We start from the raw sequence: 13,854 nt of genomic DNA, 5'->3' as shown, positions 1-13,854 counted from the left end.
CTCCTCTAAATGAGGTGTCCTTAAAGAGAAGTGTAGGAAACTACCCATTGCAGCCTTGTTGTAGTAAAGAACTGGAAGCAACCTAGAGACCCAACTCCAGGGGAATGGCTAAGGAAAATGTGATATATGTGGATAAGATGACAACTAGAATGAATTAAATCTACATACAGCAACATGGCTGGATCTCTCAAAAACAGAATGTTGAGTGAAAAAAGAAACAGAACAAGATTTATAGTACAATACTGTTTATGTAAATTAAAACACATAACAATACCATATATTTTTTCACAGATACACATATATGTAAATAAACACATGAATGGTAGATTGGAAGGACATATGTTAAATACACGAGAGTGGGTGCCTATGTGGGAGGGGGGATGGGATCAGGGATGGCTGATGAAGGGGACAAAACAAAACAAAATAAAGACTAACAGGATTTCGCATGGATCAATGATGATATAGTTGTGCCAAGAACTGAGGAGTATGGTCACCTCAATTCTGTGCACCTGAGAGAATAAGTAAATAAATAATAATTGAGTGCCCAGGCAACAGTCTGGTTGGGTAGACTCCCAAGCTTGTGTTCCCTCCTGTGACATCCCTCCCTCTGAATTTAGGCAAAGCTTACCAAAGTGCCAGCTGCATAAAGTGGATCCTTCAGAAGATCTCCCATCCCAGATTTAGCAGGCCCTCCAGAAGCCATTACTTTGTGGGGGGGCATTTCCTAACCCCATCTGCTCTCCCCAAGTTGGATCCCTAATTCCCAGTCCCCATTCTCCATGGTGGTCCAGTTTCAGGAACACCTTGTTTGGGTTTTGGAGAAGAGACTGATTCAGGAAGTTGAAAGTGATACCTGGGGGCTCTGGGCTTTGGGAAGAGAATGGGGTTCTCAAGTATTCTGTCTGCCATGTTCAGAACCTGGGCCAACAGAGGAAGATCTGATGAGATGGGAGTCTCCCTCTTGCTACATGCATATGTACTTTTCAAGTTCTATCTCACCAGCCACTTTACTTCCTGCTGCAGGCACATACTGTAGCTTGTCTCCTCTCAGTTAGGTGCATACATGTATGTGTGTGTGCATGCCATATATGTCTCTACATACAGGCATTTACTCACGCATGTGTACCAGGCAGGGGTGCCTCCCCATACAAAGTCACACAAACACACTGTCTCACTCAATCATACTTCCCCACATGTGGTCATGCAGACAGGACACACAGACACACAGACGCACGCAGACAGACAGACACACACACACACACACAGTCAGAAAGAGAAAACATCCAATATAGCATTGTTCATTTCAGTTTTCCATTTACAAAATCCAATGGTGAATCCAGGCAGTTAGAAAAAAGAAATGGAGGAAAACCCTCCTGAATGTACCCTATTTACCCCACCCCCGTGGCCCCCCCACCCCACCCCCTGGAAAAGGCACCCCCATCACTATCACTGAGAGAACAGGTACCCTCCCACCCCCAGCCTCTCAGCCACTCTGGCCTGCCTTTCCAGGACAACTCCACAGCCAGGCTCATTAATGTCTCTCCTGCCTAGAGTGCCCTCCCCATTCTTCTGGGGTCAAGGCTTAGGACTAGGGTTTCAATAGGGAAGGAAAAGGGGGTGGATAAATACAGATCTGCCCTGCCCACAGAGAACCTGGGCAAGACCAGGCAAAGGAGTGCCAGCTTGGATCCCCAGTCCACAAGAACTGTCCTTGGTGTGAACCCAGAGTGGACTCTGCCCTGGGAGGGAAGCTTGGGATCACCCACCTGGGGAATCTGGCTACAGTCTGTTCCACTTTGGGAGGAGGTAAGGGTGGAGGGTGGCAAGTCGGGAGCTGAGGACCTGGATGACCAAGGGCTACCACGGAGGGGCTTGAGGGCCCTGAGGCTTGAGGAGGACGAAAAGAGGTCAGATAGGGATGGATTCAAATCCACAGTGCCTTGGAGCTTATCCATTATGAGATACCAAGCCCCCCCCCCCCCAATTTTCATCTTTGGGAGAGTAATGTGAACCCAGGAGACAATTCTGGGGCTGAATTCCGCTCTGATGCCAGGCTCTGGGATCCAGCTACTCTGGGGAGTTCAGCTCTCTCCCTATACTTCCCCGGGGGGTTGCTCCTGCCTGTATGGCATCCCCATCAGCCCTAGTGGAGCTGGAGTGGATTTCCATCCTTAGAAAGAAGAGTTGGGGGCTGGGGATCCAGGAGGCAGCTCAAGAGAATACAGTCAAGCTCACGTCTCTTCAGCTCCAGGCGTGCAGCTCACATCCTGATCTTCACTAGCCTGGGCCCATCCTGAGGGCCCTTCTCCCTCCCCTCCTGGCTTCTCAGATGCTCAAGAAACACTTGGGATGTCTGGACATGGGTAGCAAGAGGAGACTGGGCTTGGGACCAGAGTTAGCCTAAAACAACATTGCACACAACATAGCAATTAAACATCCCTGCTCCCTGGGGACCCTGCACCCCCTTTGGTCCCTCTTGTCAACAGATCAGTTTCCCCCTAAATATCCAGGCCTTGCTAGAGGACTTGGAAGGGGAGGGTGCATGGGAGCAGAGGGGGCCAGAAGAGCTCTGAAAGTCTATTTTACAGGACAAATTTCCCCATTCTAGACAGTGTCAGAAGGAGAGACATTAAAGCAAGAAAGCCTGACTCCTCAACTGATAGTAGAAAAACCTGCATTTTCACTTTTGTTTTCTTTTTCTGAATGAGAGAGAGAGAGAGAGAGAGAGAGAGAGAGAGAGAGAGAGAGAATGAGAGAGAGAGGAGAGAGATTGTAGAAGTGGAAAAGGAGGCAGCAGAGACAGGCCCTAGAACTAGAAACACCTCTTTCCCAGTCCCCCACCCCTGGGGAGGTGTTGGCAAAGGTGCCTAGATTCCGGGTGGTTTGAGGGGCTGGGGCTGGAGCTCAGAAAGAAAGGCTCCTGTATGGGGCCCTACCCCTCCCTTTCTGTTAGCCCCATCATAGTGGCCATGACCTTCTCCCTGTCTGTCTGCCTATCAGCCTGCTTCACATGACACAGTAGGGTTCTCTGGGGGCCGGGGCACCTCCTGTGCCCCAGCAGGGGGCGTGAGTCCTCAGGCACTTCTTGAGGTCCTTGTTGAGCAGGAAGCAGACGATCGGGTTGACGGCAGCCTGGGCGAAGCTCATCCAAACAGCAGTGGCCAGGTAACGGTGGGGGACAGCGCAGGCTTTAACAAACACTCGCCAGTAGCAGGCCACGATGTAAGGTGACCAGAGGAGCAGGAAGAGCAGTGTGATCGCGTAGAACATGCGGCCCAGCTGCTTTTCACCCTTGACCTCGTCCATGCCCAGCAGCCGCCGGCTGGCTGCATGCCCATTCTGCCGGATACCCAGCAGGGTTGGTGGCATGGGCCCACGGCCAAAGCCAGCGATCCAGTTGGCAGCAGCCTGGCCGGTGGCCCCAGGGCCATGGAATGTCCAGTTCTGGCTAATGGCTGGCACCATCTGCACTGGCTTCATCTTGCGGTGACGATACTCAAAGAGGAGCAGTTTGCCATAGACAGCATGTGTGGCTGCCATGAGCACAGCCAACATAAGCATGAAACCCAGCGTGTCATTGGCCTTGAAGTAACGATGCTCAAAGATGCACTGGTCCTCCTCACGGATAAACTTGTAGGTGCCCACGTCGAAGACGGGTGGGAAGGCCATGGCCACAGACAGGGTCCAGGCCATGCAGATGACGGCTGCACATGTCCAGAGTGTCATGCGTTTGGCATAGAAGCGGTGGTGGGCGATGGCCATGTAGCGGGTGACACTGATGCAGAACAGCATGAAGGCCGCATGGAAGCAAAAGAGCACAGCCATAAAGGCCACAATCTTGCAGCTGAGCGCACTGAAGGTCCATGAGGAGCCGTGGCGCACAGAAGCCAGCACAAAGGGAAAGCAGACGGCAGAGCGGATGCCGTCGGCCAGGCACAGGTCCAGGAGAAAGTAGTAAGGAGCCTTGTGCAGGGCACGCTCCTTGAGCACCAGCAGGGACAAGATGGCGTTGCCCGCCAGGCTCACGCACATGATCAGTCCCAGCAGCACCAGCTTGACATACGCCGATGCTGATGGTGGGGACAGAGCACCGCTCACCTCCTCGGGCTCTCCAGTGGTGTTGGCCATAATGAAGGGCAGGGGGTGCTCCCAACCCTATGGAGTCAGCCAGTCCGGTACTCGCTGGGCTCTGGGGGACTCCATCAGTTGTCCTGCTGGGCTGCGCCTGCAAATGGGGGTAGTGGGAGAGACACAGACATAGAGACAGAGAGGTGAGGGTAAGAGAGAGAGAGACAGAGAGGAAAAAACACACAGAGGTACAGAGAAGGAGTGAGAAAGGATAGACCAAAGAGATGGAAAATGGCAACAAAGATATAAATGGGTAAAAAATTGAGACAGAAATGGAGGGGATAAAAAGAGAGAGACAGAAAGGGGAAAAGAAGGTGAGAGATGGACAGAGAGGGAGAGGGACAGGGAGATAGGGGAGAGGAGGAGAGAGGGAGAAGGGGAGAGAGGGAAAAGAGGGAGGGAGAGAAACAAGACAGAGACAGGAAGAAACATGCAAAGAAAAAGTGAGGAAGAAAGAGAAAGGGCAGTGTTAGCGTGTCTGTGTAGCCACCTCCCCATGTCCCCACCCCTGCTTACTCCCTGGCTGGTGTCAGGCCCTGTCCCTGGCCCACTGCTGCTTCTACCCTGTCCTTGCTGAGTGAGGGCACTTCATATCTCTAGGTGTCCTTGGTTACCTGTTTGCTATGTTGATGGGTCTCTGGGGCAGGGATGTTGATGTGGCTCTTTTCCCTTTTTTAAAAAAACACAAACATTTTTATTGATTTCAGAGAGGAAGAGAGAGGGAGAGAGAGAAACATCAATGATGAGAGAGAATCATTGATCGGCTGCCTCCTGCATGCCCCACACTGGGCATCGAGCCAGCAACCCAGGTATGCACCCTGACCGGGAAGCAAACTGACCTGCTGGTTCATAGGTCCATGTTCAACCACTCAGCCATGCCAGCCAGGCTCTTCTCCCTTTTTTATTGCCATCCACATTGCAATGCAGCACACGCACACGCACACGCGCGCGCACACACACACACACGTGCACACATGGCTGAATCAAAAGTTTCACAGAACAGTACTGAGTCTATGTCTAATATACTCTCATTAGTTTCTACTCTATTTCATTCTTTTGGTTGTTTTTTTGTTCTTGTTAATACTGGTAGCCACTCATTAAATAGGTGTATTTATTCATGATCAGGAATGCGCTTGGCCTGCTTAAGGAGCAGTGGGAAAACCCAGTGTGGTTGGAATAGGGCAGGCGAGGGAGACAGTGATAGAAAGTAAGGTCGTAGAGGTGTCCAAGGCCAGGTCATGGAGCGCTGTGGGCAATGACGAGGACTTGGGTTTTTAGTTTAAGTAAGGCAGAGAGTGTGTGAATATAAAGATGTAGATATGCTTGTGTGTATTCCTTCATTGAAAAACCATTTATTGCCCTGGTTGGGTAGCTCAGTTGGTTAGAGCATCATCCCAATAGGTCAAGGTTGTGGGTTTGATTCCCAGTCACAGCACATACAAGAAGCAACCAATGAAGGCATACATAAGTGGAACAACAAATCTTTCTCTCTCTCTCTCTCTCTCTCTCTCTCTCTCTCTCATAAATAAAATATTTTTTTTAAAAAAAGAGAAACCATTTATTGAGTATCTATTGTGTGCCAGGCATGGTGGATGCAGCTGTGAACCAGAAAAGGATCCCTGCCCTTGTGGAGCTGACATTCTAGATAAAAAAGAAGATACATGGATGAAGTATAGTAGGTCAGATGATGATAAATTCCTACAAATAAAAAAGGAGGAGAGGGGGATAGGAAGTGTTGGGGAGGTGAGATGCAATTTTTGATGAGGTGGACAGGGAAGGTTTTATAGAGGTGTCATCTGAACAAAGATCCGAAGGAGGTGAGAGAGTTACTCATGTGGGTATCTGGGGGAAGAGAAGTCCAGGCAGAGGGAACAGCCAGAGCAAAGGCCCTGAGGTGGGACCACAGATGGTACGTTTGAAGAAGCACAGGAGGCCACTGTGGGTGGAACAGAGTAAGGGGCAAGTGATGTGAGGTGCCGTCACAAAGGTGGCAAGGCCAGATCATGTAGGCATGGTGGGAACTTTGACTTCTATTCTGAGTGAGGTGGGAGCCATAGGAGGGGCCGTGAGCAGAGGTCAGATATGATATGACTAGGGATTGAACGGGATCCTGCTTGCTGCTATGAGGAGCACAGACCATGAGGACAAGTGTGGAAGTTGGGAGCCTAGTTAGGAGGCTCCCGCAGTAATCTGGGTGAAAAATAAGAGCACCCCCGTGCCCTTTGCCTTGCTTTAGTTCTTTTTCCTAGAATTTATCTTTTTAAAAATATATTTTTATTGATTTCAGGGTGGGAGAGGGAGAGAGAGAGATAGAAACATCAATGATGAGAGAGAATCATTGATTGGTTGCCTCCTGCACACCCCCTGCTGGGGATCGAGCCCACAACCCAGGCATGTGCCCTGACCAGGAATCTAACAGGGACCTCTTGATGCCTAGGTCAATGCTCAACCACTGAGCCATGCTGGTCAGGCTAGAATTTATCTCTTTTAACACACTGTATTAATTTACTTAAAATTTTTATATGTTTTTATTAATTTCAGAGTGGAAGGGACAGAAATATAGAGGCATCAATGATAAGAGAGAATCATTGATCAGCGGCCTCCTGCACATCCCACACTGGGGATCGAGCCCGCAACTCAGGCATGTGCCCTGACCGGGAATCGAACTGTGACCTCCTGGTTCATAGGTTGATACTCAACCACTGAGCCATGCTGGCCGGGCTTAATTTACCTTTAAATTTTGCTTTATTGTCTGTCTCTCCCTATGAGAACAAAAGCTCCACAGGGCAGGGCTTATAGACTCACACACTCTCCAATTGGCTGAGGGACTAAATGGGCTGCTGGCTCAGGGAGGGCTGCTTTGGAAGCATCCAGGTAGGATTTGCTGAGAGAGCAGCCGATCAATGATTCTCTCTCATCATTGATGTTTCTATGTTTCTCTCCCTCTCCCACCCTGAAATCAATATAAATATATTTATTTTTAAAAAGAGATAAATTCTAGGAAAAGAACTAAAGCAGGACAGTGCATGAGTGGGAGGGCACAGACAATACTGGGCAGGAAACAGGTAGAATCCTGGTGTGTGCGGGCTGGGGCAGAGGGTGTGGGATGTGATCAGATAACAGGGAAGGTTCAAGAGGGAAGGTTACAAGGCAGACACTGGAAAAGATCAGAGTTACTTTTGAGGCTGGGATGAGCTTGAGGTTGGTGAAGGCGGGGCTTTAGTGGGTGTCTTTCTAACCCCTCCTCTCTCAGGAAAAAGTGTCCCATCTGCATTGTTTTCCAGCTCAATCCAACCTGGTCTGCCACAGCTAGCCGGGGCCAGGCTTTTTTGATGGCACCCGGAAGTCTCAGAACCAGTGCCAATAGGCCACAAGAAGGTGCTGGGGCAGGGACACAGGGGAAATGGGTTGACAGGTCCCTTTAAGTTGGCCCTCAAGGCCTGATAGTTCCCATAGAACTGTGGACCAGCCAACAGACAGCTGGCTATGTGTAAATGTGTACACACACACACACACACACACACCTACCTACCTTAGCCTTGAGAGGAGATAGGGTAGGAAGTTAAAGAGACAAAAATGGAGTGTAAGGGAGAGTCAAAGAGACACACGGAGTAACAGAGAAGAGAAAGAGATAGGAGCAGAGAGAGACAGACAGAGATAGAGGAAGGTGGGGGGGGAGAGAGCCAGAGACAAAGAAAGGGGAGACAGCCTTACACACAGAGAGGAAGAGATAAAAAGAGAAACAGAAAGGGGAAGAAGAGAAAAAGGGAGTGAGACAAAAGAAACAGAGGTACACAGAGAGAAAAGGAAAGAGTGGGAGAGAGATAAAAAATGGAGACAGAGATAGAGATACAAAAAATAGAGATAGTGAGGGAGAGAGACAGAGATAGAGAGAAAGAGACAGAAAAAAAACAAACAGAAACAGAGCCAGAAAAGGAGGGACAAAGGGAGGGAGGGAGAGACATAGGTAGATATTGAGGTAGATAGATAGCAGGGGAGGGATAAAACCAGGAAACAAAGAAAGATATAGAGACATAGAGATGGGGTGGGGGAGTGAGAGACAGATGAAGAGAGGGGGGTGGAGATAGAGGCAGAGAAAGAGAGAGGCAGAAATAAAGATGAAGATACAGAGAGGGGGACAGGGAGACATACTAAGACCAAGAAGGTGGATAATGTGTACATCGTCCAGAATGCAAACAAAAGCAAATGCTAAAATAAAACAAAAGAAAAAAAGAATAGCAGCAAAGGAACAAAACCCTGGTGTTGCTTGGAAAGCTGGGGCAATTGTCTAAGTCACTGAGGAGAGAGTTCTTCTGAGCACAAACTCAGCCTGGTGCCCAGACGTCTTTAGACACAGATACACAAGGCACCTACACACTCACACTGACACACAGCCTACTGCAATGGAGACCCGTGGACAGCAACCAGCTCACACATAGGGACATCGCGCCTACATACACACACACACACACACACACACACACACACACACAGAGGGCGTACCATGTACGCTGCCTTAGTCGCACAGGTACAGTGTACCCGGCCTAAACGCCAGTGCTTCCTCCTCAATTGAGGCATTACTGCCCCCTAGGGGACATTTTCGAAATTTGTAGGTGCATTTTTGGTTGTCACCATGCTGGGGTGTAGGGTGTCATTCTAACATTTAGGGGTCCCAGGTGAGGATACTGGCGATCCAACAATGTGTGGGGCAGTCCCACAAGCCAACATATTGTCCCGTATCCCCTAGGACTTTGGATTTGTAAGGAACTGAACCTAGAATCTACCTCTATTTCAGAGATAAACACAATTTCCCTCATTTTTAATATACAGTAGGTCCTCGAATAAGGTTTCATTCAATGTTGTATGGTTATAATGTTGACGAGATGCATTTAGGAACTTAAATCTTGTTTACATCAGTCAGCTTGTGGTAAAACTGGTTTTGTTATACGTCATTTTGCCACAATTTCAAGAACCCATTGATGATGTTAAGCGAGGATTTACTACACTCGGAATTATCCAGGAGTGTGGCTAAGTTCACAGGAGACTGTATTTTGTTTTGTGGAGTACTTTCCTTGAGCTGTTTGATATTTCAGAAAAATCTTAGCCCTAAGCCTTTGCCTGTCATCTTCCTGCAGTTTTTACAAGGGGCAGCTTCTGATTTCCCCCTTCTCCGTAATCCACGTAATCAGTGTAAGATGTTACATACCTCTAACTACTTCTTTGAATCTCCTGGGGAGGGTTATGGCCAAGCACTTACGTATTGAAATACAAATTATTTTCTTATAAACCACTTTCTTTTTATTTCTTATTTATTTGTACTAGAGTTAATACAATATGCCTATTGTATAAAATACTATATGGATTTTCTTTTGAAATTGTATGTGGAGAAAGATTATATTATTTAAGAACTTCGTGTACAGATAGTAAAGAGGTATTGCAAAATGTTACATAAAAGAGGGTGTTGGGTATAAGAGGGCTGAGAATTACATACACAGTCAGACACACACACATATACTTGTGCAATGGTTCATAAACCCACAATTATAACCCCCCAATACACACTCGTGAACTCTCAAATCCTGACAGATACACACCTGTAAACCTACTCACTGTCACACATAGACTCATATTTCCCCTTTGTATCAATGATTTGAATGCTTATTCAAATCCTCTCACATATTCAGACAAGCTTTTGCAACACAGGTATGCAACCAGTGGCATATCTATATCGTCACATATACAAACACTATTACACACATTAACAGTCAGCTTCAAAGTCACTTACACAGGCCACCATGCTCACATGCACTTGAACCTTGCTACACACATACACACAATACAAAGAGAAAAACTGCCCATGTGTACAATCATACTCACAGACATGTGTACACACACAAACTTGCTCATAGTACAGATACACTTATATGATATACACATCCTGCAACAGGTATACACCAAGAGGTAGTCCTGCGCATGTGTAGACAAGCCAAGCCCTGCACACGCAAGTGGAAACATTAGCAGATCTGCCAGGCTGGTGGGCACCTGCCACAGGAGGGGGCCAGAGCAAGATGGGATTCTCGTTCATCTTCAGTGAGGTTTTTTTTTATTTTCCCCATAAGTGTACAATGTTTGTTTTTCTTTTAATTTGATCGCATTTTTATTGTTTCACAACTATTTTTCCTACAGAAATAGAAGGGTTGTGTGATTGTTGCTGCTATTACTATTATATGGTATTAGGTGTTCCTAAGAGGAATATAATTAGCTTGTTAATTTCCTTTATCGTTGCTTCTTTATAAAGGAAACTGTTTTCTTCTAGAACATTTGAGTCAGAAAAAAGTAGAAAGAATCCTGTAATGAACCTCAGTGCACCTATCACCCAGATTCACCAATGACCAACTCATAGGGTCTTATTTCACCTATAACCTCACACACTGCCCCCACTTACAGAATATTCTGAAGCATATCTATTATACCATTTCATTAATAAGTATTTTAGTATTTCTAAAAGAACACGTTTACAAACATGAAAATAATACCATATTTTTATTATTTCTTAGAGTATTCATTTACTTGCTATTGGCTTTTAATACTAACAATCAGCCAAATCTGATTCTTGGTGGGATGTCATAATTAGTTATTATCTTTTGTTTTTAGGTAAAAATATTTGTCAGTAAATGAATGAAGCCTGACTGTAGATGAATGGAATTGATTCATTAAAGGGAAAGCTAGGCTTTTATGGCTGTTTCAGAGTGCTGCTTTCTTAACACTGCAAAAGACCTAAAATTTGTTTACTGAAAAACTCAGTTTTCAGAAGTCACAAAGCTCGGCTGACCCCTTCAATATTTTATTTTATATTATATTTTTTTAAGAGAGAGTGGAAGGGAGAGGGAGAGACAGACAGACAGAGACATCAAAGTGAGAGAGACACATGGATTGGTTGCCTCTCTCATGTGCCCTGACTGAGCAGGGATCGAGCCTGCAACTGAGGTACATGCTCTTGACTGGGAATCAAACCCAAGATCCTTCAGTCTGTGGGCCAATGCTCTATCTACTGAGCCAAACCAGCTAGGGATCTTCAACGTTTTATATTCAAGTAAATTTAATTGTTAAGATTTTCCCCCCATCGTGATGGACTTTTTTATTAAAGCTGGAAAATCAGAAGACTCACAGGACAAACAGGAATTTCCTGTCCCAAAAAAATCCGGGATGTCCCTAATTTAAGCAATCTACCAAAGATTGTCTCAAATTTGCATTTAGCTGCCCAATTAGTCCTTTCTTTCTCAGCCTAAATGTCTGATTTGTGTGGAAAAGTTATCAAAAGAAACTTCATTTCTTAGTAGGCTATGTTGGTTAACTGACCACAAAACATTATCACACAGAGAAAGATCTGGACTCCTTAAAGCAACTGGAAGTGCAAAATAAGGAAACCAGGCTCATTTATGAGATGGATTAGAACATCTTTAGATAGAGCTCAACCAGCTAGTGACAGGGTTACACAATTAATAAGTAAACCTAAGATGCCCCTCCCAGTAGAATCTCACATGTTAGCAGTCTGCCAGGAAATTGTCCACACTATACTTGAAACCCAGGAGGTAAAAATAGGAAAGGGGCCACGTTCAATGATTGCTATTATGAGATAGTGTGGACAGGTCAAAGGACATCAAGATGACATTAACCCAGAAGACTATTGAATTAAAGAGTTTTCATTTTGCATTGATGCATCTCTGGATGTTAACTAACTGTCCTGGTTCATAGGATTAGTCAGAAACCCTGAAGAGAAATGCAAAAAGCACTGAAAAAACTAAGGTTGAAATATTCAAAGTGATACATATTTTGAAATATTGTGGAAACTGCATAAGTCTGTGGATTGGTGCTGTTTTTGTGATGGCAGGAAGTTTATATCTGGAATTTGTTCTGAAAACACTGAGATTCATTCACTGAGGAGCCCTTAACTTATAAAGCTTGCCTGTAGCCCGATGGTGTGGGTCAGTGGTTGAGTGTTAACCTTTGGAACCAGGAAGTTAGGGTTCGATTCCCAGTCAGGGCACATGCCTGTGTTGCAGGCTTGATCCCCAGTGGGGTGTGTGCAGGAGGCAGCCAGTCAATGATTCTCATCATTGATGTTTCTCTCTCTCTTTCCCTCTCCCTTCCTCTCTGAAATCAATATATATATATATTTTTTTTAAACGGTTGCCTATAGGTTTAATGTCCACAGTAAATGATCCTAGGTGAATTTAATTAAATTCAAAGCACCACCCACCTGCATGTCAGCTTTCTGTGAAGCAGTGGGATCAGTACACCCTTCTCTATTGCTTTAAACCTAAGTGTGTAAGGATTTGGTAAAAGATTTATGAGTCAAAAGAAGTTTCAGCATTTCTTTGTGAATGATTATCACGTTGCAGATTTGATGCTTACTGGTTTAAACAAATGGCTTTTTGAGCACATGAATAAAATTATATAAAAATTTTTAAGACGCTAAAAAATATGTAAAGTTGTACTGACAAGGTTGTTTTTTTTAAAAGTACAATGACAAGGTTTATGGATTCGAAGCCAAACTTCAACTTAGAAGCAGTAAGGTCAAGTATGGCTCCCTGGATGATGGTTAGTTGGCATTAGAAGCTGAGTACTAAAAAAAAAGACTTATTAAGATGAGTGGAGTAATGTCTGTGTCTACTTAGGGGGGAAGCTTCATGATTATTTTGAAATACTCAAAAGGAAAATTTTCTGTGGATTCAAAACTTATGAGCACTCGTTGCAAGAAATTTCAACTTTACATTTGACTGAAAGAAAAGAACAAGGCATTAGATTTAAAGAAGGATCCCACCTTTGAAGCACAAAATTCAAAGACTACAAATTATCCAAGTTCTGCTTATTGATGAGAAAGGAGTGTTAACCAATTAAAAACATACTCTTCAAAAAAACAGAAAAAGAAAGAAAGTTGAAAGGAAGAAAGAAAGAAAGAAAGAAAGAAAGAAAGAAAATACTATTTGACCATTTGCTGCCACCTACTTAATGCAAGTAGTTTCCTGTTGATGGTGACTACCAAGAGATAGAAGCGATCATGTAGCTATTTCGGGCATAAAACCTGGGTTTCTGCCTGGCCATGGCAAGAACAAGTGAGTTATCAAAGGGAGGTGAAAAGAGGAGGCACGAACAAACAATTGTTCCATTTCTTTGGAAAGGTTGGTATCATCAGCCATATTCAACACTAGAAACTGCATCTGATGCTTCAAAAATGGTACTTGATGGCTCCAAAGTTCATGCCTTTGAGGTGAGCTTTGCTGATCTGCAGAACTACGCAGCTCCGTTTCAGACATTCAAGCTAATTATTGAGGGCATTGGGGCAAATTGTGCCTGAGCATCCTCCATGGAATGGATCTTACCTTCAACAACATGCCTTCCAAGATCAAGGAGTGGCAGGCCATGATGGAAGCTTATATCCATGTCAAAACTGGTAATTTTAATTTATTTGGGGTGTGTGTGTGTGTGTGTGTGTGTGTGTGTGTGTGTTTACCAAGAAACAAAATAACTTAATGTAGATCTATGCTCAGCACCAAGTGACTTACCAATCATGATAAAAATGACCATAAATGAATTAAATGACCATAAAATAAATCAAGGCCATCAGACCAAAGTCTCAGAATTATGTTGACCACTACTAATTTGCATGAGGGAATAAAAAAGTTATAGTTCCAGAAGTGAGTCAAGTGTGCTATGAGAAAATTT

General features: G+C 45.1%; 1 protein-coding gene across 3 annotated transcripts in view; it reads right to left on the bottom strand.

Annotated features, from left to right (window-relative positions):
* Nucleotides 1-2,704: 2,704 nt before the first annotated feature.
* The window catches only part of GPR173 (G protein-coupled receptor 173), a 19,190-nt gene continuing 8,040 nt past the window's right edge, over nucleotides 2,705-13,854 (bottom strand). Inside the window, exons 2-3 of one of the 3 annotated variants that reach the window (XM_006096121.3) lie at nucleotides 4,743-4,797; nucleotides 2,728-4,225 (exon numbers count right to left, since the gene is read on the bottom strand). In XM_006096121.3, coding sequence (XP_006096183.1) covers nucleotides 3,007-4,128 — 1,122 coding nt within the window. In that variant the 5' untranslated portion in view covers nucleotides 4,129-4,225; nucleotides 4,743-4,797 and the 3' untranslated portion in view covers nucleotides 2,728-3,006. Of the gene's footprint in view, nucleotides 4,226-4,742; nucleotides 4,798-13,854 lie in introns of all 3 variants that reach the window. The other 2 variants (XM_006096120.3, XM_023760047.1) reach the window with 2 other exon arrangements.

Source organism: Myotis lucifugus, unplaced genomic scaffold (assembly GCF_000147115.1).
Source record: "Myotis lucifugus unplaced genomic scaffold, Myoluc2.0 scaffold_169, whole genome shotgun sequence".
Taxonomy (NCBI): domain Eukaryota; kingdom Metazoa; phylum Chordata; class Mammalia; order Chiroptera; family Vespertilionidae; genus Myotis; species Myotis lucifugus.
Note: the sequence above shows the minus strand (reverse complement) of the source record. Positions and strands in the feature narration are given on the sequence as shown.